The 25,674-nt window shown below is 38.6% G+C and overlaps 1 protein-coding gene across 3 annotated transcripts; it reads left to right on the top strand.

The window, feature by feature from the left end:
- Window positions 1–5,941: 5,941 nt before the first annotated feature.
- Window positions 5,942–21,743, top strand: MAT2B (methionine adenosyltransferase 2B). 3 transcript variants are annotated; one of them, XM_033432043.2, is made up of 7 exons: window positions 5,942–6,102; window positions 14,155–14,349; window positions 15,685–15,799; window positions 15,990–16,142; window positions 18,769–18,962; window positions 20,185–20,298; window positions 20,817–21,743. In XM_033432043.2, exons 1-7 carry the CDS (start codon window positions 6,073–6,075, stop codon window positions 20,985–20,987), a joined length of 972 nt encoding a protein of 323 aa, XP_033287934.1. In that variant the 5' UTR covers window positions 5,942–6,072; the 3' UTR covers window positions 20,988–21,743. The 3 variants fall into 3 exon arrangements, with proteins under 3 accessions (XP_033287934.1, XP_049564442.1, XP_004272017.1); XM_049708485.1 differs by lacking the exon at window positions 5,942–6,102 and adding an exon at window positions 6,477–6,667; XM_004271969.3 differs by lacking the exon at window positions 5,942–6,102 and adding an exon at window positions 8,404–8,571.
- The last annotated feature ends 3,931 nt before the right edge of the window (window positions 21,744–25,674 follow it).

Here is a 25,674-nt window from a genome sequence, read left to right as displayed (position 1 = left end):
TAAGCAGAGTGCCATCTTATGTTGCCTAGAAATATGTTACCTCCTAGAATGCAAATTTTCTTGCCAGTACAACATAAAAATAGTCTGACACAAACAAAAGCTAGTTTTGGTCAGTGTTTTCATCTTCAACATAAATATTTTGAATATTTGTTCTTTAAATATACATACTTCAATTTCGCTATTAGCAATCATCAACAGAAATAGACTCTCTACACTTTTTCTACTATTCTGCCTTTTCCTATAGTGATTTCTTTTCACAGTTAAGGTGTGCTGTCTCTTCAATCACTGGTGCTTAGAAGAGCAAACCAGTTATCTTTAGCAACAGAATAATGACAAACACATACCTTATTAATTTGGATTGTTTAGAATAAAGTCTACTTTGGGGGAAAAAACAATCAAAAAAGTATTATATTCATGTACTTACACAATTGAGAATTTAGTAAGAATAAAATAAGTTCACCAATAAATTCTGCTTTTTTTTTTTTTTTTTTGGCGGTACGCGGGCCTCTCACTGTTGTGGCCTCTCCTGTTGCGGAGCACAGGCTCCGGATGCGCAGGCTCAGCAGCCATGGCTCACGGGCCCAGCTGCTCCGCGGCATGTGGGATCTTCCCGGACCGGGGCACGAACCCGTGTCCCCTACATCAGCAGGCGGACTCTCAACCACTGCGCCACCAGGGAAGCCCAAATTCTGCTTTTGATATTGATTTTAATCCATTCATTTACTCATTGATTCATATATTCAAAAAATATTTACAAAATATCCATTCTGTGCCAGGTGCTGAGTCTGGAGCAGATACACAGAGGTGAAAAACTTAAGTTTATACTTGAGTGTAAGGAGACAGGCATGAAGTAAATGATGGTAATCACACATAAAAAACGCTAAAAAAATAAAGGTGTAAAATGCTGTGAGAAAGAAAAACATGGAGGCCTAATTAAGATTGTGTGTGTGTGTCTGTGTGTCTACATGTGTCTGTCTGTATGTCTTTTTGAGGCGAGAGGCTGACAATGTGAGCGGAGTCAAAGGTGGAACAGAGATCATGTATGGTCATGTAGACCAGAAGTTATTGACAGGTTGTAAGAAAGTAGGAAAACAATCTGATCTATGTCTTAAAAAGGTTATTCAGTGGGTGGTGGTGTAGTGCAATGCGCAGAGACGCCAAGAATAAAATCCAAAGTTATCACGTGGCCTAAATGGCCCTAACAGACCTCCATCCCCACATGCCCACCCCTCCCCTCTCCGGCTTCACCTCCTACCTCCCACTTCCCTATTTTATTCTTTTCCACTAGACTTCTTGCAGATGCTTGAGCCCATCAGGCTGCCTAGGCACGTGTTCTGTGCACTTGGTGTTTCCTCTGCCTGGAATGTTCTTTTATTAGATATTCTTGGAGTTACAGAATGGAGGAACCTCCTTTACCTGGCTTTCTGTGGTAACCGTAAAGCAGAGCCCTGGCTGGTTGACCTGTAGGAGAGGGAAGTAAAACTTCTTAAAGTGAAGCCACTGAGATCTTGGATTTAATGTGTTAACTTAGTGTAAACTAGCCTCTCTTGACTAGTAAATACAACAGTTAACATAACAGACAAAAATTATTAATTAAAAAATATCTTTAAAGATTTTTCAATCTGTTAGAGAACTTAAAATAGTGTCAATTTCATTTTGTTGACTAATGGTGAGATTGAGTATTTTGTTGCGTGTTTTGGCCATTCAAATTTTGTCATCTTGAATTTCTTTTTAAAAAAACATATATTCAAGTATAATTGATTTACAATGTTCTGTTAATTTCTGTTCTACAGCAAAGTGATTCAGTTAAACATATATACATTCTTTCTCATATTCTTTTCCATTATGGTTTATCACAGGATAGTGAATATAGTTCCCTGTGCTATACAGCAGGACCTTGTTGTTTACCTATTCTATATACAATAGTTTGCATCTACTAACCCCAAACTCCCAACTGAATTGCTTTTTAATGTCAGTATTCAATTTCTTATTTATTTATTTATGGCTGCATTGGGTTTTCGTTGCTGCGTGAGGGCTTTCTCTAGTTGTGGCGAGCGGGAGCTACTCTTTGTTGCGGTGCGCGGGCTTCTCATTGAGGTGGCTTCTCTTGTTGCGGAGCAGGGGCTCTAGGCACGCAGACTCCAAGTAGTTCTGGCTCATGATGGGCTCTAGAGCTCAGGCTCAGTAGTTGTGGCACACGGGCTTAGCTGCTCTGCGGCATGTGGGACCTTCCCAGACCAGGGCTCAAACCTGGGTCCCCTGCATTGGCAGGCGGATTCTTAACCACTGTGCCACCAGGGAAGTCCAATATTCAATTTCTGTTTATTGGCTTTTTCCCTATTGATTTTCAAAAGTTCCTTATGTAGCATGGCAATTAGCTCTTTGTCTCTCATGCATAACGTATATTTTCTCCCAGTCTCTCTTTTGATTATGTTAATTATCATTATTGTTGTTGTTATGCAGATATTACAAAAATCTATGTAGTCTATTTTCTTGATATTTTCACTTTTGGTTTCTGAATTTCATGATATGCTTATAAAAGACTTCCTCACTCTAAGATTATTCTACACATTTTCCTCTAGTACTTTTGTTCCATATTTTGGTTAAACTTTTTTAATCTGTCAAGAACTTATTTTAGTATAAGTGAAGTAGGAATCCAGCCTTATTTTTTTTTAATTAATATTTATTTATTTGGTTGCATTGGGTCTTAGTTGCGCCATGCAAACTCTTAGTTGCAGCATGCAGGTAGTATCTAGCTCCTGGACCAGGGATCAAACCTGGGCCCCCTGCGTTGGGAGCTCAGAGTCCTATCCACTGCGCCACCTGGGAAGTCCCCCAGCCTTATTGTTTTTAATGATTCATTTTTAATTTATTATCTTTATCCCCTAATAAATTCCCGTATGCATATTTGAGTCTAGCTGAATTAATTAGTGTAATAGTGTCTTTCACATAAACCTGGGAGGTTAAGAGGAAGAGCAGGTTTGGGGGCAAGACGAAAAATTAATATTAAATTTACTTTCAGTTTCTTGTATCTGTGAGTTTGATATGTCAGTGGAATATCAGGTATAAATGCCTTTTAGGCATCTAGAATGTGGAAACTATGGTTTGGGAGAGAATATTGGTCAAAGCCATTTGTGTGGACATCAGAGTCACAGAAATGGGAACAGCTGGGATGGGGGAAGCAGAGGTAATTTACACAGGGACACAGGAGGCTGTAAAAAGGAAGAAACAGAACTCTTTGTTCTTGTCCTTTGGTATCACGATAACTTAGAGATGGATTTCTCAAACTTGAAATATGTATGCGTACCATGTCAAGGAAAAAATTTTTGATTTTTAAAATCCTAATGAGTTTAGAAATTTAAAAACTGTCCATTTATTTCATCACTTGGTACCAATGCAATGGTTAATACTACCTCAAACTAGTATCCTGGAAGTTGTTGCCTGTGTCTAAGGTTGTGAACCAAATGGTCCAAAATATGACTGTATTATTGTTTTTAAATTGAGGTATAAACTACAAACAGCAATACAGACAGTGAAATAAACAGATCTTAATTGATATCGTTTGAAGAGTTCTGATAAACATATATACTCATGTTACCCACACCCCTATCAGGATATAAATCATCTCCATAACCTGAGAAAGTTCATTTATGGCTGCAACAGTCAATCCCCACCTTTCCCTAAGGCAAGATAATTTCTTTCACCATAGGTTAGTTTCACCTGTTTTAGAATTTCACCTAAATCAAACTATACTGTTTTGTGTCTGGTTTCCCACATAGTATAATGATTTTGAGATTCTTTTGTCAACAAAAATTCATTTAACAGTCAACTTAAGGAGTAAAAGGGAATTTTATTTGAGCCAAACTGAGGATTATAACCTGGGAGACAGATTCTCATATAGCTCTGAGAACTGTTCCTCCCGTTAGAAGTTGAAAGCACAGTCATATACATTTTGGAGACAAAGGCTCGTACATCAAATGACATACTAATGTTTACATAAAGTTCACCAAATGTACGTAGTCCACGTAAGCACATACAAAGTGAGCAGTAAGTCACTAGACCCCTTACAGATCTGGGAGGGAACTTTATTCTTTTAAAAAGTCACATTGCTAGCATCAGAAGAAAGGAAAAAAAATATTGATCTTTACAGTCGAGCAAGCACTCCCATCTTTGATGAGCTCTGGTTAATGAGTAACGCAGATGCACAGTGCATATTCGGGAGGGAGGGAGGAGGCCGAAGTGGACACACAGAGAGAATTTTATGTTTAACTTTTCTTGTCTTGCCTTAAAATATAAAATTTTATTTCATTACATTCATATAGTTCATTACTTCGCATAGTTGAGTAATATTCCATGGTATGGTTCTACCACAGTTTGTCTATCCATTCATCTATTCATGGATGTTTGGGTTGTTTCCAGTTTTAGGTTATTTTGGTTTTTTGTTTTGTTTTATTTTGGCCACATTCAGTATCTTAGTTCCCCAACCAGGGACTGAAACTGAAGCCCCCTGCAGGGGAAGGGCGTAGTCCTAACCACTGGACGGCCAGGGAATTCCCTAAGTTATTTTGAATTAATCTGCTGTGAATATTCTTGCGCGAGACTTTGTGAATATATGCTTTCATTTCTCTTGGGTAAGCACCTAGAAGTGGAATTTTGGGTCATGGGGTAGGTGTATATTTGACTTTATAATAAACTGCCAAACAGTTTTCTAAAGTGAAACTAACAATGAATCCCACTAACAATGAATGGCATTCTAATTGCTTAAAATGCTTGTTAGCATATAATGTTATCAGTCTTTATTTTAGCCATTCTGTTAGGTATGTATCTCAGTGTGATTTTAATGTTCATTTCCCTGATTTTGAGCATCTTTTTATGCGATTATTGGCCATGATGTCTTTACTTTGTCAAGTGTCCGTTCAAAACATGTCCATTTTAGAAATGATTTTTTAAAAACTATTGAGTTGTAGGAGTTTTTTAAGTATTCTGAATATGTCCTTTTCAGATATATGTATCAAGATTATTTTTCCCAGTCTGTTTTATTTTTCTTAATATTGTCTTTTGATGAACAGAAGTTTTAAATTTTGATGAATTTTAATTTATCAATTAAAAAAATTGTATATTCTTCATCACTTACAGACCCTCTACATGCCTCATACAGTTTACCACATGCTGTGTACTCTGAGTAGAATATAAAGAGTTAAGTGACTTTTTTTAAAGCTCTACCTGAATGGCAAGTTTTTGTTGGTTGTTCTTAAATTGTTACAGAGCCTTAATCCAGAAGAGTGGTTCAAAATTTAACTGAGCATATTCATCACCCTTGAAATTGTTAAAAATCGGATTGCTGGGCTCCACTTGATTGTGTTTCATGGGTTCTCTGGTGTTGGCAGGTCTGGGAATCACTGATCTAGTAGTCCTTAAAGCTCGGCCAAACTTAAGGCTACTCCACCTACCATTTCCTCAAACAGAGGGCAGGACACTGTTCATGGAAATAACCTGTTGCATTTTAATTTCCACATATTGTTACCACCAGTGCCTTTTACCGTCCTTTGAAATAGTTAATTAGAAAGCACTGGTTGGGAAAGCACTGGCGAACTTTACCAAACGGATTCTGTTGTAACAAGGCATAACTCAATAAAATATTTCAGAACAGAAATCAGTTGCATAGTCTGTGTGCTTTCCAACTGCTGGCTCTTGCTTTTCTTTTGCAAGAGAAAACTGCAACAAGTTTTCACAGGAAGTTTTTGTTGTTACATCTTTATTTCTTAAAAAAAAAAAAGTTGGTTTTCCTAATGGTTTTGATAATGGACCTTCATTTGGCTGGCAATAAAACATGAAACTTCTCATTGGGTATTTTCAAGATTGCCACGGGGAATCAGCTGCCAGTTTACTGCAGTGTGGAAAACTGCACGAGATTCTGGGATTGGACTCAAAATGCTAATTTCAAAGGTCGAGTGAAGCTGTGGCTCACGTTTTCGCGTGCCTGCGCTCTCTGCAGGCAGAACAAAGACCCAGCCCGAGGAGGCAGAGGCAGAGACCCATCTTAAATCTTTTTCCTGAGATAATTTTGGAATCATGCCTGAAATGCCGGAGAACATGGAACAGGTAAGAGTTAGCTATTCAAGAAAAGAAGCATTCTGGAGTTAAGAGTTTCTTTAAAAGAATCCCAATGAATGTCTGGTAAAAGCCGAAAGGGTGTGTAAAAAAACAAATAAGTGTCATTCATTTCTTTAAAACGTGTAACTTTGGGACTTGGAATAATAAGCAACTTTAATTATTGACGCTGTATGGAGAGCTCAACTAAGTCTCAATTGACAAAAATAAAATCCAAAACAGAACAGCGGTTTCATTTATCAGATTAAATGCAGTGATGTAGGTGAAGGTTCTATATAAATAACGATTTTTATCTATAGTTGTGTGCTCCAGCCTTTCTTTGTCTTGGCATGAAATGAATCTGCTAACCTAACTTTTATCTCCAGATTGCTGTCGTTAAATTTATAGACTTAGCCACCACAGGAACTTGGATATTGTCTGTATAACAGTGGCGTTTTTATTCACAAAGAAACTTCCATTTTAAAAAAGAATGATTAAAACCCATACACGAACATGTGCCCCTGGAACCATACCCACGTTTTATCTGGCAAACATGAAACCAGATCCTCAAACGCAGGCAAGTAAAGTCTATTTGTTCCTCACTCTAGATAAAGCTGCTCTGAGACCCAAAATGCTAATTGCATATGCATGACCTTAAACCGTTTTCGCGTTGAACACATTTTTTTTTTTTTTCCTGGAAAGATCAGACTGCATCACACGTTGCAACTAGAAACTTCACAAAAATTCCCGCTTCTTAAAGAGAGGAGGATCAAGAGGATCTTGAAACCGCTCCCCCAAAACCCACCCACACATTTTCTTTGTTGTTTGCAGATTATGCATGGTTTAGTGTTTGGGGCATTCCTCTCAAGGACTCTAAGTAATGCTAAATTGATTAACAGCCTGGATTAAAACAAAAATTGAAAAGTGGGGGGCCTCAGGCTGTCTTCTGTTACTGTTCTAAAGAAACTTTATGCTTATGCAAATAAGGAAATGAGTTCTTGTTGGGGGTTGGGTAGGAAGGAAAGTCACGGGACTCAGATGGGGAAAAAAAATTTTAAAGGCTGCTTAGCGTTGAGCTCTAAGATTAAACCAAAAAAAGGTTTATGAAAATAATGTCGTTTTAGAAAGATCCAAACAGTAATCACGTTTGCGGGCGACTTCTAAGGTCTTGGTATCCTGTATGCCTGGACAAGAACGCTGAAGACCGTTCGGTGGAAAGTTGGCGAAACCTATGTGGTCCATGCTCTGGTTGCCCCCCACCCCCCGAGTAAATTTCATAAGCATCTCGGCTGGCGGGGGGCTTTTCGGGTTTGAACTGGAAGAGAAATCAGTTGCAATTAAGTGCTAGGTCAGCCTCAACGCTTAGAGCTGTCTTTGTTACTTTAAAAAAGCGCGATCCAGGTGGTAGAAGGTTCAGTATTACTATATTCCCCTGGTTCCTTTAATTTTCCTTGGTAGCGGAGGTTCGGCTCGTGTAGCCCGACGCTGCAGCCTGTAAGGCGGTGCTTCTCAAGGGCTGATCTGGACTCCCGTTAAATCTACCAGAAGTCCCAGGCTCTACTACCACAGCTCATTCTGCAATTACTGGTAAAGTCCGAGAATCTGCGTTTGGAAGAGGTACCCAAATAATTCATCCCCCAGCCTCCCACATCTTTTTATTTTTAACTAGTCAAAATTAGTTTGAGATCTTTGGAATTTCACACGTACTACTTTTTAGCATCCCGGAAAGACAAATGGGTTCTTGGGGTGTTAATGACTCAGATACCAACACTTTTATTTTTATTCCAGTGTCTTTCTAAATCTCTCAAACACTCTTAATGCTCTAGAGACACAGGTCCATTGTGCTTCCTCCCCTCCCCCTCACCCCCCCGCCTCCCTCTCACCCCCCCCGCCTCCCCCTCACCCCCCCCGCCTCCCCCTCACCCCCCCCGCCTCCCCCCTCCCACCATGACTTTAAACTATTTTATCCCACTTTATGTATTACGTGCCCAGTAGATTCTTATGCAGTAGATTCTTATGCACTGCTCAAGTCTAGGCGATCCAATTCAATCCTTACCTAGTCTAGAAGGAAAAACACACAAAATAAACAACTCGTCCTTCCCCCCACCCCCACCCCCACCCCCGCCCCCGGCCCTAAAACAAAACTCGCATTCCTTGCTTAAGACCAGGGCCTTTGTTTCCCTTTAAGAGTTGGCGCGTGGGCTGGGAGCGTCCCGAGCGCGCCAGTCCCCTTTCTGGGGCGTCGGCGGAGCGTGGCCAATCAAGGGGCGCGGTCTTGGCGGCGGAAGCCGGAAGCGGTGAGCGGGGGCTGGCCCGGACTTAGGGGAGGCGGGCCGAGGGCTTTAGAGCTGCGGGCCGCGGCGATCTTGGGCTGGGGGAAGTGGCGGTCGCTGCGGCGGCGGCGCCAAGACGGCGGGCATGGTGGGGCGGGAGAAGGAGCTTTCTATTCACTTTGTTCCCGGGAACTGCCGTTTGGTGGAGGTGAGGGAGTCGGCCCGGGTCTTGGGGCGGGGAGGGGAGGTGCGTATCGTAGGAACTGAGTGCGCGGAGGGGACGAGTCTTGCAGCGGGCGCTGGAGTGGTTTTCCAGACGCCTCCTGCCGGAGTCGGAGGCCCCGGGCGGCGAGGGCGGCGCCGCCGAGTTTGTTTACTTCGGTGCACACCCTTCTGTGTTTTCTTTTTCAGCCGCTGTGACGGGAAAAGAGTAGGTCGGGTTTCAGTTTCGACTCTCCTGTCTCCCCTCTCGGGAACGGAGAGGGGTTTTCAGAGCTGTTTCAGTTTTGATTATTTCTAAATTTCTTTTTCATCCTTTGTTCGTATCCTTTGGTCTTAACAGTTCGTATCTCTAAGAAAGAAGGGGCCAGGTGGCTTTTCAGAAATAATAACAGGTTTGGAGTTGAAAAGTTACTGAACTCGTCACTGTGTTATACACTTTACATGCATTATTTACTTTAGTTCTCATATTTATGACATACTCGTTTTGTTCCATTTTACAGATAAGAAAATTGAGGCTTAGAGGGCGAGTCCTTGGCCCAAGTTCATTCAGTTCATTGCAGCCGGGATTCAAATACAGATCTATTTGAACCACTACGGAGGTTGCATAAACGAAAGCTACTACTGTGTTTGGAGAGCCTCCATTCTCTCCTGTTTAATTCCAGGCCCCCCAGCATTCATCAGTCCACAGAGTGTATCTAGCACTGGGGATAGGAAGATGTTAATGCCCAGGCCAACATATCTTAAGGATATAAGAGAGGACGTAGGTGATGGCTATTTTGATTATGCAGAATTCTTACGCCTTCAAAATATAGCAGATTTAGTGTTTCAAATCGTTTTGGTGTTTGGGGGGTAAGGTTAGAATAATGGGCAATTTAAACCTCTCTTTTGTTCCTGTGTACCCCAAACAACGCTGAGTACTGTAATGTTACATATTGTTTGTTTATGTCAGTGTATATGCGCACATGTATGTATATACAGCTTAATCAGTTTTCACAGTAGGAGTTCAGTAGACTAATGAAAATGGATTTTCCTTCAGTAAAATTGTACAACCAAAAGCTTGGCACATATTTGCTGCTCTCAAAACCGGAATTAAAACTTGCTCGTGTCTTATAGTTTATGTCTGAGAAATAGACTGTAGTGGTTCCTGTTAGTAATACTGGCTGTGGGGTACAATAGGATGCCAGTAGGAGTTAGACAAGTGTCACCTAGGTATCTAAAGTTTTTTAAAGTCCAGGAGTATCTCCTCATAGATCTGCCTCCAGGGGAATGTTGTAAGAATCATATAAATCAGTGTGAAGCTTTGCCAAATTGAAGAGGTTCTAAAAATAGCAAAGTATAATTACATTTACCACTAACATTTAAGAAGATCCGTCTTTAGACACTTGTTTTGTTTCACTCTTGACTTTTTCTAAGACATTTTTTAGTAGAAGTTAATCCAAGTGTGCTAAAGTAGAAACCTCTGTTCCAGAGTACTGTTTAGACCATTTTGAAAGAGCCATTTATCTTCCATTACCTGTACAATTTGGTATTATTTGATTTGATGGCGTAATAAGAGCTACAGCTCTTCGTTTATTTATATGCGTTTACTTTTTCAAGTTTTTTTTGGGGAGGGGGACGTGTCTGTAAATCTGGTCACCTGAAGTTACTGAATTCTGTACATCTAAGAGTTTATAGGATAAGAGGCACATATGTTCAGGGCAACTTAAAGTGGTGTTTAATATTCCTGACCCATAAGAATAAAAATTGCGAAACAGACTTTTCAAGCAGACAGAGTATCTTCAACTCTTAATTCTTTGGGTTAACAAGACAGCTTTTTGTTCCTCTATTCAGAGTTCCTTGAAGTGTTTGGACATTCCTGTGTTTTGCAGAACTAAAGTAATTTACAGAGTAATGGTCCAAAATAATTTTTAGAGGACTATTTCTCCTCTTTTAAAAAGAAAAAAATCAAAATAGTGTGCTTTAAGAAGCTTCAGGTAGAGTCAAATATAGAAGAGATAGTTTTGTTTGGCCTCTTTTAATTTCAGAGTGATGCGTATTTTATTTGCTAACCATCAATAAACTTGCAGTCCAAATGAAAACATCTTGTTGGGCTCGTATACTGGTGACAAAAGGTGCTCATTGAGTCTCTAGAGAGAACTATATGAAAAGAGGATAAGTTACTTTAAGTAAATGAACCTTCTTTCACTCTATTCAGATCCCTCTGTGGTAAGGATAATATGGAATTGTAGGACTGTAAAGCTGGAAGAGCCTTAGGCATCTTTTCCAAATGCCTCATTTCACCAGTGAGGAGTTAGATCAATAGAGATGGAGTAACTTCTCAATGCCACAGAGTGTGGGAGTTAGATCAATAGAGATGGAGTAACTTCTCAATGCCACAGAGTGTGGTTAATCATCATGAAACCGAGTATAAGTTCAAAGGATTGAGACAAAACTCAGTATGTATTTTGCTGGATGATAGAAGCAAAAGGGCCCAAGTTCTGTTTCCAACCTTTTCCCTTTTACTCTGGGCAAGACCTTTAACATCTGTAGATAAGGTTCCTCACTTCGGAAGTGATATCTGCCCTGCCTGTCTAATAGGACTCCTCCTGTGGTCAAAAGGTATGATGTAGGTTTATATAACACATGATAGTTTTCAAATATAAGATTGTGCAGAATCATTTGTTTCAGAAAATGCTTGTACTTTAGATCTCTGGTTTTTTTTTTTGTTTTTTGTTTTTTGTTTTTTTTTTTGCGGTACGCGGGCCTCTCACTGTTGTGGCCTCTCCCGTTGCGGAGCACAGGCTCGGGACGCGCAAGCCCAGCGGCCATGGCTCACGGGCCCAGCCGCTCCGCGGCATGTGGGATCTTCCTGGACCGGGGCACGAACCCGTGTCCTCTGCATTGGCAGGCGGACTCTCAACCACTGCGCCACCAGGGAAGCCCGATCTCTGCTCTTTTAACGTAGAAAATTCTTGAGCATTGACATCTGACCACTAGGTAACACGGACAGTTTCATATTTTCTTCCAGGGACCTTACATATTATCCCAGGGTATAAGGATGTAAGGTTGTATTTTTCCATGCAACACCCATCCTTTTTTAAAGTTAAGTGGTATTATATTCCCTAAAGAGCATTGCTGTGCTTGTAACTTAATACTGTATTTCATCAAATCTAAGATGCTCTCAATTATAAGATTATCTGGGCTCTTATTTTAAGATGCACTAAAAAGCAAAAAACACTGCCAAACCATCTTTATTTCATTCATTTAACAGAGATGATAAATGAGGAAAAAATGTGCTTCACAGAATCAGTGAAGTACCTAGAGATCTTATTTTACTGTTTAAGAATTTTGTGGTTACTGCAAGCATGATGCTTGTTCTTTAACTACTTCTTCTAGTTTTCCTTTTTAAGGGGGAAAATGGGGAAGATGTTGTCGCTGCTAGAAAGGCAGATGGCAGTTTTTTGACTTCTTTGATTAAGAGCTATCTTTAGGAAGGTCTTGGACTTTCCTGGAGTTCTCAAAATTCAGTTTCCAAATCACCAGCATTAGCACCTGGAAACTTGTTACAAAGGCAAATTACGAGGCCTCATTCCAAATGTACTTGATCTGAAAGCCTTCCAGTCGATTCCTGTCCTCAGCGAATAAAGCCTGTGAACCACTGATCTAAGAACTCTTGTCTATTCCTTTCCTTCTTTAGAGTGAAGTGAGAAACTTAGAAGAAACCATATCATAGCTCTGTTATAGTATTTTCCCAGGGATCTTTATCCTGTGTAAATTGTTTTCTGATCGTATCTCTACTAGACTTGACATGTTTTAACCTCTTTACAATTAGAATCTTTGTAGAGTTGTTTTTTTGCCAGAAATTCAAAGAAAATATTTTGCTGGCTGAAATCCTTGTTTTTATAGATCATTTGGCTTAGAGGCAAGTTTTGCAACAGAGAGCATAGATGAATTTTTCTCTAACTTCTAAAATGTCTTGAAATTGGTTGAACTAAGGAAAAAATATCTTTAAGAACTACCTTTGTACTGTCTCTGTCAGCCCTTTCATTTCAGGTTTTTCATATGATAGAAATACTTGATTTGGGTGGCCTTTTTTAAAAAAATGTATAGTCTTCTAAGTTAGCTGAATTGAGGGCTAGGAAAAAAAAAGTCTTTTTGTGTGCACAAAAAAGGTTATTGCGTGCATATTTAAGATTTTTGACAGCTCAGAATTAGGTGACTATAACAACATTTGAAATTTAAAAGGACTCAAGTTGATAAAATTTAATAAAACTTTTTGTTGTTTTTTAATAGTAAATGTTGACTTAATTCAAGAGTCTGAGGAAATTCGATGTTACCTATCTTGGGAAGAAGAGAAAGTTCTATGTAAACATAGAACTTAAATTGTTTCTTAAATAGTAGTTCCTTTTTAATTTCAGTGTGTGAGGAATTTTTCCTTTCACAATAGCAGCACAGACCAGTTCCTCTATCTTTGTTTATTTGTTTTAACTGGTCTAAATAGGTAAATTAAGAGTTAATGCAGGAATATGGATGGTGGTGGTGGTATGAATTGGGAGATTGGGATTGACATATATACACTAACATGTATAAAATGGGTAACTAATAAGAACATGCTGTATAAAAAATAAATAAAGTTTAAAAAAAGAATGTTATATGATGTGGAATCTAAAAAAATGATACAAATGAAAGTATTTACAAAAAAAAAGAAGAGTTAATGCAGGAATATATTTACCAGTTTGGTTAAACTTAGAAAGAATGTTAGTGCTATAAGGACCAAATTTATTTTTCTTCTACATAAATTCCTGTGAAATGTGAATTCTCTAATTTAGACCTATCACAGTATGATAAAGTCAATGAGATTTGAAAAAAAACCTTGAGATTAAAAACTGAAGACCAGACATGTCAATTTGGAAACATATCAGCAGAACATAGCCCCAGTATTTAATCGGGCCATAAAGTAAGTAAGCTTAGAACTCACTGCATTTTTATAAACGGAAGAACGTCATTGCTGTTTTTTACTAATTTGGACATCACTGATTGTAAAAATAAGCTTTTCCATTATTACCACAGGAAATCTAAATCTATTTGACTAGGTGATTCCTTGCAGTATCATCTTAGGTTCTTTTTCTTGCGTAAGATTATTAAAACTTTTTAAAAATAAATTTATTTTATTTTTTATTTTTGGCTGCATTGGGTCATCGTTGCTGCACGCGGGCTTTCTCTAGCTGCGGTGAGCGGGGGCTGCTCTCCGTTGCAGTGCGCGGGCTTCTCATTGCAGTGGCTTCTCTTGTTGCGGAGCACGGGCTCTAGGTGCACAGGCTTCAGTAGTTGTGGCTCTCGGGTTCTAGAGTGCAGGCTCAGTAGTTGTGGCTCACGAGCTTAGTTGCTCCCTGGCAAAACTTTTTCTTAAGTGACACACTTACCCATGCATTTTGATTAATCTTTGTTCTAACTTAAGAATTGGCTTATAGATTGGGCAAGGAAGCATACAATTAAGACTTGAAGTATTTAGTGAATGAAAATGGTGGCTGATTTCGTTGAGAGACTATTTTCAAATTAAACAATCCTTTTCCACCCCCTTCACGTTTAGGAGGAAGTTAACATCCCCAATAGGCGGGTTCTGATTACTGGTGCCACTGGGCTTCTTGGCAGAGCTGTTTACAAAGAATTTCAACAGAATAATTGGCATGCCGTTGGCTGTGGTTTTAGAAGAGCAAGACCAAAATTTGAGCAGGTTAATCTCTTGGATTCTAATGCAGTTCATCACATCATTTATGATTTTCAGGTATGGTTTATTTTAACACGTAAGTTAACTATTAATAATTGTCTGGATGACTTGAAAAATGCTCTTGTTCTCAAGGAAGTTATTGTACTTAAAGCTCTAACATATTAAGCAACAGTAATATATACTGCACTTTTTTTTGGCATGGATAAGAATATGTCATCCTTATAAAAGATTAGGTTGAGACATAGGTTGACAAAAGGCAGAAGATGAAGCATTTTGTAAAATGCTTATGTTTGTGAAGTATTCTTCTAAGTACTACTTTCTATGCAAATCCTTTCTTAATATTATCTGTAAACCTTACAACACTGCAAAATATTCTCATTTGCATTTTAGAGATCACAAAGGCAAGAGTGGTTAAACCACTTGTTGGCGATGGTCACAGAAGACTTAACAGAAAAATTTAGATTGTGTTACACCTCTGATCAAATCAGAAGTTCTGATTCTTTCTAAAAATATGATCCAAGGAAAACCTGCATCAGAATCACTTGGGAAACTTGTTCTTAGGTTTCAGTCTCAGAGATTTTCATTCAACAAGTGTGTGGTGGGGCCTGGGATCTACATTTTAAGAACCATCCCAGCTTATGCACACTTAAGTTTGAAAACAGCTCTCAGATCATGCTTCCTCAAGCAATTGCTGAGAAGGAGGAAGTTGGGTGAGTGGGTACACGAGCCCTGCATGTCACTGATCTTCCCAAATCTTAGCTCTTACTCAGCTCCTCTGGGAAGTAGGTGCCCCTTCTCTACAAAGGACCCTCTGCATTCCTCTGTCCTGATATAGGTCATATGATATTGAAACAGTCTCTTTACATATCTGTCTTTTGCATTAGATTGTGAAATCCTTGCTTCTCGCAGGGTGCTTAGCGTATAGGTGGCATACTTAAATGCTCAACTGGGAATACAAGTTTTATGGATGGTTAATCTTTAAATGACTGGTTTAAGAGATTGGAATTTATGAATTTAATTTGCAATTGATATTCCTCTCCCTTTACCATAGACTTATTAAGTATTTAGATCATGTTAATTCCATAAATGATCGCTCTTTTCTCCCACCCAGATTAGGGGGATGAAGCTTCTTTTGATTTAAAAGCATGGTTGTCAACAAGAGTTGTGTCTGATTTTGCCTGGGGATTGCTAAATTGCTCTTTGCCTTTCAGGAAGTTTGAACGTTGAAACAGGGAAGTGTGACAAAACTACATTAAAAATTACAATGATTCTTTAGTTGAAGGAATGTCGATTTAATAAACATTTTCTATGAATTAATTTACTGTTGGAAGGCTACAGTTCTTTTGTTTTATTCCTTTTTGGGTTAAAAACACATCAATGCTGAACTCCCAGCCCCATGTCATAGTACATTGTGCAGCAGAGAGAAGGCCAGATGTTGTCGAAAATCAGCCGGATGCTGCTTCTCAACTTAATGTGGATGCTTCTGGGAACTTAGCAAAGGAAGCAGGTAATGATGTCTTTATAAAATCTTCATAAGATATTGAGTGATCGCTGAGTTTGTAAAGATTAAACTTTTTAGATGGTTTATAAAAGATTTGTTACATATATGATGAATAAGCTGTTACAAATTCCAGTAAACAGTAATGTCATGTAGTAATTTAATAGATTCTTTTCTTTCTGTCTTTTTTTTTTTGTAGCTGCAGTTGGAGCATTTCTAATCTACATTAGCTCCGATTATGTTTTTGATGGAACAAACCCACCTTATAGAGAGGAAGACATACCAAGTCCCCTAAATCTATATGGCAAAACAAAATTAGAAGGAGAAAGGGCTGTCCTGGAGAACAATTTAGGTAAGACACATCTCTTTAGCCCTGTACGTGACTGCTTTTGAGGATTCCTTTTTGTTTATGATGTATATATATGTTTCTAATTAAAAAAAATTAGTCGAGGAACATAAATCACTGGAGAAAAACTAGGGAATGCAGTTAATAAAAAAGAAAAATAAGAATTCTCGAAATCCTGAAGAATTTATGAATCCTTCCAGACTTTTTCCAGTATCAGTGGGTACAGGAATATCGTTAAAGAAAACAAATCATACAGTACAAATTTTTGTAATCTTTCAAAAAACGGGTCAATATCATTTTTCTTGGATTGCGGTATTCTGTTATTTGTATGGTTTTTCTTTTTCCCTGTGTGTTTGTGTATATATACGGAAACATAAATGTACTGATTATAAAAAGTATACCCTCCTTGAAAAAGTTTTTAAAAACATTTAAAATTGTAAAGAGTTCTCTCAATACTCCCTTAGAGAGAGAAGCACCAACTGTGCTTATGTATGGAAGTATTTTTTTGAATTTTCAAACCTGTGTGCACGTTGTTTTGTAACCTGGTTTTCTCCCCCCATGTACATGCATTTCAGTTCTTAAGGAGCCATCTCTGGAATATCTTTTTCATATCAGTAGCTGCATAATATTTGACTTAATGATCCCCTGCACTAAAACTCCTGCCTCAGACTGTACTACATCCCTGAGAAGCATCCCCTAGTATATATACATACTAACACATTTGGGGTTTTTTTGGTGTGTTATAAATTATCCTTCGGAAATCATCCTTGAATATATTATCAATATATAGCTGACCCTTGGACAGTGCAGGGATTAGGGTAGCCAATCCCTGCATAGTGGGAAATCCATTTACTCCTCAAAGACTTACTCACAGCCTACTATTGTCTGAAGCCTTACTAAAACATAAACAATCGATTTACACATATTTTGTGTGTTATATGTATTTTTTTAAAATATAATTCCCAGGACAGTCACGTCTTTAACCTTTCCTTTCTTCTCTCTCTCTCTCTCTCTCTCTCTCTCTCTCTCTCTTTCTTGGCTGTGTTGGGTCTTCGTTGCTGCATGTGGGCTGTCTCTAGTTGCGGTGAGCAGGGGCTACTTTTCGTTGCGGTGCGCAGGCTTATTGCGGTGGCTTCTCTTGTTGCGGAGCACAGGCTCTAGGCGTGTGGGCTTCAGTAGTTGTGGCACATGGGCTCAGTAGTTGTGGCTTGCAGGCTCTGGAGTGCAGGCTCAGTAGTTATGGTGCGTGGGTTTAGTTGCTCCATGGCATGTGGGATCTTCCTGGACCAGGAATCCAACCTGTGTCCCCTGCACTGGCAGGCGGATTCTTAACAACTGCGCCACCAGGGTACTCCCATTGTTGTCTTATATGATACAAAACACTATAGGTGTTACACGTGTTACTAACACTACACATCAAAAATGAAAAGACAGTGTGAGAAGAAATTTGTAATTATTTACAGGTATGATTCAGGCGTTGATAAGGAAGAAGCAGTAATATGATTGCTTTATGGTAGCCTAGTGTAATCAATATGATTGTTTAATGGTAGCCTAGCCTATACACTAATGAATGAATCTTTGTAAAATTTAAATGGCATATACAGTATTACAGTCATATTCATAATACAGTGTTAGAAATACTGGTATATTTTTTTCTAAAACCACTTACCTGTGTGGTAGACTGATACAGAGTTTCTCGAATTATGAGAGAGAAGAGAGGCATGCTGTATAGTAATGTAACTCTTGGAAAACAAAGTTATAAAACAGTAAGAAAACTAACACGTTATTAATTTTATATTAAAGGTCACTCACCTTATGCCTATGTAAGGATAGGCTGTCCACTTCAAGTCTTGTACATGATGTGCTACATGAAAAAAATCCACATATAAATGGATGCCACAGTTCAAACCTGTGTTGTTCAAAGGTCGTCTGCAGCTGCACAATAAGTTAATTTAATTTTAATAGTTTTTTTTAAATTTCAGTTAAAGCGTTAATTATTTAATCTGTTGTAACCCCTCAGTATTGACCAACATAAAATCGAAATACTTCATAATTCCTTAGTCAGTGTTTTCAAGGACTATGTGGTGAACACTCATATACCCTTTATATAGATTCACCAATTGTTAATGTTTTGCCACGTGTTTTATATGTACACTCTTTTCTTCCTGAACTCATAGAGAATTAGTTGAATTTCACTCTGAAATACTTCACTGTGTATCTTCAACAAGGATGTTCTTCACATAATTACGATGCAGTTATCACACTTAGAAAATTTAACATTAATACAATACAGTCTGTGTAGGAATTTTGTCCCAGTAATGTCCTTTATCGCATTTATTTTTTAGGCACAATCAAGGATCACTTGTTGCATTTAGTTGTCATAATCAGTTTTATTTTTAATGGCCACAATAATGAAGAAATTATTTAATTAATATAATTATAAAAAATAACCCACATGACAGAGACACTTAAAAATATTCAGGATCACATTTGTTAAATAGGTGAGCTGTGTCATTTTGGTATATTGCAAGTTTTCTGCGATGATGTCGTTTAAATCTGCACACTTTGATCTTATAGCAAGACTTAAGAACCAGTCAGCTTTGAAGTATTACCTGCTTTTATTACTCTCTAGGAGCTGCTGTTTTGAGAATTCCTGTTCTGTATGGAGAAGTTGAAAAGCTTGAGGAAAGCGCCGTGACTGTTATGTTTGATAAAGTGCAGTTCAGCAACAAGTCTGCGAACATGGACCACTGGCAGCAGCGGTTCCCCACACACGTCAAAGATGTGGCCACTGTGTGTCGTCAGTTAGCAGAGAAGAGGATGCTGGTGAGAATCTAAGTGCTTTTTTACAATTATTATTATTAATTTATTTTTATTTTTGGCTGTGTTTTGTCTTCGTTGCTGCGAGCGGGCTTTCTCTAGTTGCGGTGAGCGGGGGCTACTCTTTGTTGCGGTGCGCAGGCTTCTCATTGCAGTGGCTTCTCTTGTTGCAGAGCATGGGCTCTAGGCACGCGGGCTTCAGTAGTTGTGGCTCGCAGGCTCTAGAGCGCAGGCTTGGTAGTTGTGGCTCATGGGCTTAGTTGATCTGCAGCATGTGGGATCTTCCCGGACCAGGGCTCGAACCCGTGTCCCCTGCATTGGCAGGCGGATTCCTAACCACTGCGCCACCAGGGAAGCCCTCTAAATGCTTTTTAAAAACTTAACAAGGACACCAAACAAAAGTAGTTCAGATAGTAGGCTGTATTTATGAGTAATAAAAGTATTCTGCTGTTACGTTTGATTTTATTTCTCAAATACTGTAGACCCCATCTGTCATTCTCTTACTGCAAGATAACTGAAAACTGGTATTTTTCTTCGGGTAACAAAATAATCTCCTAATGCCTTTTAAGAAGACTGTCTTAAATAATGTCTATTTAAGATTTAGGTAGTGGCAGAGAAGAAGCTACATAGGGATTTATCATTTCAGCCAGTGTAAGAATAATTTGTAATTGTTTTTGGATATTTGAATAGTAGTTCATTTTAAGCATTTGAAAAAATAGAATATCCACAGAAAGAAAGATTAGAGACTGATTTATTTTAGAATATTAATAGTAGCATGACGTTTTTTAATACATCAAAATTTATATATTTTTTAAAAAAAATATGTACCATGACAATTTTTAAGGATGTTATGACCAATTAGCTCGTCTTGAAAAATGGTTCTGTTAAGTTTTGGTTTTAGCTTCTTAGGATAGTTGGAAATACTTGTTAAATTGGCCTGTGTTTCATAAAAATCTGTAATCATTTTAGGATTCCCACTAAATAAAACTGGAACTACTTACACTTTTATTTAAAAAAATTCTTAAGGCTAAATTCTAGAAATTGCTTTTCTGGTTTAGCTGGGGATATTTATAGGAATTTGATTTTAGATATCTTGTGTATAGCATTCCAGAAAGGAGAGATGCATTTTATTTCCTGAACCTGTTTAAGTTAGTTTTCTTGTCAAACTTGCCATTCCACTCAACTCAAAAAGTTTGAAACCGTTTTGAATTTTTTGTGTCCTTGTCAGGATCCGTCAATTAAGGGAACCTTTCACTGGTCTGGCAATGAACAGATGACTAAGTATGAAATGGCGTGTGCAATTGCAGACACCTTCAACCTCCCCAGCAGCCACTTAAGACCGGTAAGTACATGGCATTTAAAACCTTCTTGCTGGGAATTCCCTGGCAGTCCAGTGGTTAGGACTTGGCCCTTCCACTGCAGGGCGCACAGGTTCAATCCCTGGTAGGGGAACTAAGATCCTGCAAGCCTTGAGGCGTGGGCAAGAAAAAAAAAACCAAGCTAACCTTACTGTTTGGAAGTCCAGGTCTATCACTACAGTGTGTACTATGGATAACATTTTTCTTGTTGTTTGGAAGTTTTGGATAACTTTTTTTCTGGCACTAATCAAAGTGAACTTTGCTTGTATTTTGGCAGTTTCTATTGTTAATTTTCTCTAAATTACCATGTATAAAGAAGCCCATGAGTATTGGTGAAGTTTATAGAAAAAGTATTGTCTTGATTGTGGTGGACATTTTATTTATTTTTCCAGGGATCAAATCTGATTTCTTGCACCGAGGGCAAGAGGGCAAAGGGAAGTAGCGAATATAAAACTTCAGCCTGAGGCTTCTTATTTTTGATTTTTTTGTTTTTGTTTTAAAGATAACTGACAGTCCTGTCTTAGGAGCACAACGTCCAAGAAACGCTCAGCTTGACTGCTCCAAATTGGAGACCTTAGGCATTGGCCAGCGAACACCATTTCGAATTGGAATCAAAGAATCACTCTGGCCTTTCCTCATTGACAAGAGATGGAGACAAACGGTCTTTCATTAGTGTATGTGTGTTGTTGTTGTTTTTTTTAAAAGGAGAAGTCAAGTATGTGGCACTTTTTAAAGAAAAAAGGAAATAGTTTTGTATGAGTGCTCTTTAATTGTGACTCATGATCTTTCAGGTAAATGATGCTCTTGCACTAGTGAAACTGTCTGAGGAAACCAAGGGCAGTAATGCCTTGTTTGGAGTCATGAGTTTTCTGTTTATCATTTTGTTCTGGCTTAACTTGCTGTTTGAATATAGTAAATTATGATTCTCAAATATTTGAGAGCCAGGATGAAACACATCTGCTGTAGACTTTTTTTTGGATGAAATGCATTGTTCATTCCTATAAATAACCCCTACATTTTCAGGACTTTTGTATCTGTTGATCCTTTTATGTTTTAAAGTATGTTAAATAGTATAAAAATCATTGGTGTTCATCATTTGCTTTGCTTGAGCTCAGATCAAAATGTTTGAAGAAAGAAACTTTATTTTTGCAACTTAAGTGTAGTTTTTATGCTTGAGATGTTTCAACTTGTTATGTATATCGGAACTCCTGCCGCTTGATGCCTCCTGCTTTTGTAGCAGTGAATGGTGAGCCTTTGAGAGAGAGAATGTGTGTATGTGTATGTATTTTTTTAATATATATGAAACTGTCCTTTTCACTCCATGTCACTAAGTGGTATTTCTTATGTGTGGTTATACTAATAGTAATGGGCCTTGTAAGTCTTTTGACCATTCATGAATAATAATAAATATGTACTGCTGGCATGGTAATGCTTAGTTTTCTTGTATTTACTTCTCTTTTTTAAATGTAAGGACCAGATATCTGAACTGTTGTTCTGTTGCTCTAATTTTTTACAATTACCTTCTTATCATGTAACATCTGATGCATATAAGAGAATATAGTTAATATACATTAAGATATAAAACACAATAATAAAATGAACCCTGGTGAACATACCACTTGAAATCTAGAATGTTACAGATACTGTGTTTACTTGTTGTGTCCACTGACTTTTTTTTTTTTTTTTCTTTTTTTTGCTATACGCGGGCCTCTCACTGTTGTGGCCTCTCCCGTTGCGGAACACAGGCTCCGGACGCGCAGGCTCAGCGGCCATGGCTCACGGGCCCAGCCGCTCCACGGCATGTGGGATCTTCCCAGACTGGGGCATGAACCCTCGTCCACTGCATCGGCAGGCGGACTCCCAACCACTGTGCCACCAGGGAAGCCCACACTGACTTTTTTTTAATGGAAAGTAAATAACTATATACTCTTGTAATAGATTTACATAGAATGTTCCTTTTGAAGAATGCAGAGTATTTGAATGTGTTTTCTATACCAAGTGATATTCAGGTTGCCTTAGCCTCCACAATATTTTTGGTCCTTAATAAGGGAGCAGAAAGGTAGAGTAACTAGTGAGACTTGGCTTCTATTTGGAATTCAGTGTAAATCCTGGTTTCAGAATTTCCAGTTTCACTTGTGAAGTATTCTTTCTCTAGATATTATGGTCTTATTTTCTCATTAGACAAAAAGTATTTGTTTCTGATTTCCTAATTTACTTAGAATTTGGGATTTAGAGAGCATCAGGTCTGGGTGATTTGATTAAAGCAGCAGTTCCCAAACCATGCTATGTTTTATTATTAACTAGGGAAATTTTACCGCTACCTGAACCCTATCCTGGACCCACTGAAATAGAATTTCTGGAATTGATGCCTGCTAATGTAGTTTTAAATGTTCCCCAGGTTCTTCTAAGGTAGCCAGCCTGGCACCTGTATTTGGCAACCACTGACTCATTCTGGCTTGTCTTTTTAAGTTACTTCATTTCACATAGTACAGAATTCAAATTTTCAGAGTAAAAAAACTTCTTTCTCATCCTTCTCTACCCACTTACCTTTCATCTGTGGAAGAAACCAGTGTAGATAAGATTCTAGCTTGTTTTCAGAGGCATTCTACCTGTATCAGAATATAGTCTCATGACATACGTATTCGTGTTCATACTCTCACCATACTTTCTTTATTTACATAGCGTAACATACATTTTTCTGCACTTAGTGTTTTTTTTTATTTACTATGCCTTAGAATTTATATAATTATAATGTCTTTTTTTGTTCTATTCATTTTGAAATTTCAGTCTCAGAAAAGTTGCCATAATACCATACAGAATGCCTGTAATCCCTTTTTCCAGATTCCCCAATTGTCAGCATTTAGCTGTATTTTTCCTATCATTTTCTCTTTCTCTCTCTATTTTTTTTTTTTTTTTTTTTTTGCAGTACACCGGCCTCTCACTGTTGTGGCCTCTTCCGTTGCGGAGCACAGGCTCCGGATGCACAGGCTCAGTGGCCATGGCTCACGGGCCCAGCCGCTCCACGGCATTTGGGATGTGGGATCTTCCCAGACCGGGGCACGAACCCGTGTCCCCTGCATTGGCAGGCGGACTCTCAACCACTGCGCCACCAGGGAAGCCCTCTTTCTCTCTTTTACATATACACACAGGATACATGTATTTTCCCCTGAACCATTTATTTTATTATATTTTATGTTAAAAAAAATTTATTCGGTTGTGCTGAGTCTTAGTTGCAGCAGGTGGGCTCCTTAGTTGCAGCTCGCTGGCTCCTTAGTTGCAGCAAGTGAACTCTTAGTTGCGGTGTGCACGTGGGATCTAGTTCCTTGACCAGGGATCATACCCGGGCCTCCTGCCTTGGGAGCACAGAGTCTTATCCACTGTGCCACCAGGGAAGTCCCTCCCTGAACCATTTAAGAGTAAGTTGGAATCATGATGCCTAATCATCTACTTAGTATATAAACTTAAGGTATGTTTTTTAAAAGTAAGAACACATGTCCACATATCCCATAATGTAACCATCAAAGTCAAGAAGTTAACATGGATACAATATTATCCTCTAATTCATAGACCCTGTTCACATTTCATCAGTTGTCCTAGTGATGTCCTTTGTAAGTCTGTCCAATCCAGGATTACTCATGGCATTTGTTACCATCTTGCTTCAGCTTCAGTCTAGAATAGTTCCTTAGTCTTTTTTTCTCTTTCATGACTTGACATTTTTGACATCATGGATTCACATCAATGCCTCCAATTCTAATGTTGCTCCACAGGGTTTAGTTTAGCTTCCCTCTTCTCGTATTTGTAGTTCCTTTCTCTGACAATGAGAAACCTAGCTCCCATTATTTTCCACATTCAAATCAACTATAAGAGCCATTCTTCTGATCACACCAAGTTCCCTCTGCTCCCCCCCCTTACCCCACAGGCTTCTGTGAGCCAGTTGAGCATTCCTGACCCCTGGGCCATGGCCCTGATGCTAGTTACCATGTGGGGCACTGCACCTGGTTGAGGACCTTCTCGCAGCCCACAAGGCACTGCATCAGCAGCCCTGCAGTCCACCATGAACCAGGAGAGCACCAAAGAGAAGCATCTAGGTATCTTTAATGGCTGCATTTATTCCCTTGTATCAAGTGAATGAATCACAGTTTCTTTAATCAGTTTCTTACTGATGTGCTTTTTTAAAATTTTTATTTATTTATTTTTGGCTGCGTTGGGTCTTCGTTGCTGCATGTGGGCTTTCTCTAGTTGTGGCGAGCGGGGGCTACTCTTCGTTGTGGTGCGTGGGCTTCCCATTGCAGTGGCTTCTCTTGTGGAGCACGGGCTCTAGGCACGTGGGCTTCAGTAGTTGTGGCTCATGGCTTAGTTGCTCCGTGGCATGTGGGATCTTCCCGGACCAGGGCTCAAACCCATGTCTCCTGCATTGGCAGGCAGATTTTTAACCACTGCGCCACCAAGGAAGCCCCCTTACTGATGTGCTTTTGATTGTATGGAATCTTTAGTCTTGTGCCTTTTTTTTTTTTAATTGAAGTATAGTTGATTTGCAGTGTTGTGCCAGTCTTTGCTGTACAGCGAAGTGAGTCGGTTATTTGTGTGGAATCTTTAGAGCATGCTTTTTGTGAGCTCATTGTCTAAAACGTTCAAGTTTGTGGGATTTTCTGCTCTGTTGTATGTCCACAGATTATACCTATAAGATGACAAATATATGCTACAGGTCCTGAATGTGTATCAGTCTGTGAAGTAGGAATGAATTCAGAAAAAAATTCATTACCAAAATAGGAATACTCCTTGAGATATGGACCTGAATGTGTGAGGAAAAGAATGCATCCTAATCAGACAATTTTTATGTTACAGGCTTAAACTAACACTGTCCTACCTCAAAGTATTTGCTTATTTTGCATGGGTTTTAATACGAAATAATCATTTTAGCTACTTTCAGAAGGAAGGAAGGAAACATCTAACTTGCCAATATCGCAAAACCTTTGGAATAAATTACTGTTGGAGTCTAAATTAAATCCTATCTCTTTGAAAACCGTATCAGTAGTACTTTGCTACAATGAACATACTTTTATATTTAGAAATAAAATTTTGAAAAATTGAAAATAATGTAGATTATTTTTATAACCTGTTTAGCCTAACAACTTCTGAAATTTCTTTTCTGTATTTTGCCACACAGATGACAAGATACGTGAATTTATATGCATGTACTTGTATATCTGGAAATTGGATAAATTAAAATTCATATATTTATTTGCAGATGATCTATATCAAAAGATGGCCGTGAAATTGCTCAGCTCACATGATTGTTTGCTTTCCATGGTCTCCATCTCCAATCTAATTTTTGAAAAACATACTACATGTTACTGGGC

Source organism: Orcinus orca, chromosome 3 (genome assembly GCF_937001465.1).
Source record: "Orcinus orca chromosome 3, mOrcOrc1.1, whole genome shotgun sequence".
In the NCBI taxonomy this organism is placed as follows: Eukaryota; Metazoa; Chordata; class Mammalia; order Artiodactyla; family Delphinidae; genus Orcinus; species Orcinus orca.
This window is presented reverse-complemented; position numbering and strand designations above follow the sequence as displayed.

What these genes read in the sequence shown, in the direction of transcription:
- MAT2B (XM_049708485.1), top strand. Translation starts at nt 6,581, where the DNA reads ATGATTAAAACCCATACACGAACATGTGCCCCTGGAACCATACCCACG. An exon ending in ACATCATTTATGATTTTCAG is followed by an intron (nt 14,350 to 15,684) that starts GTATGGTTTATT and finishes CTGAACTCCCAG; the next exon opens with CCCCATGTCATAGTACATTG. An exon ending in TGTCCTGGAGAACAATTTAG is followed by an intron (nt 16,143 to 18,768) that starts GTAAGACACATC and finishes ATTACTCTCTAG; the next exon opens with GAGCTGCTGTTTTGAGAATT.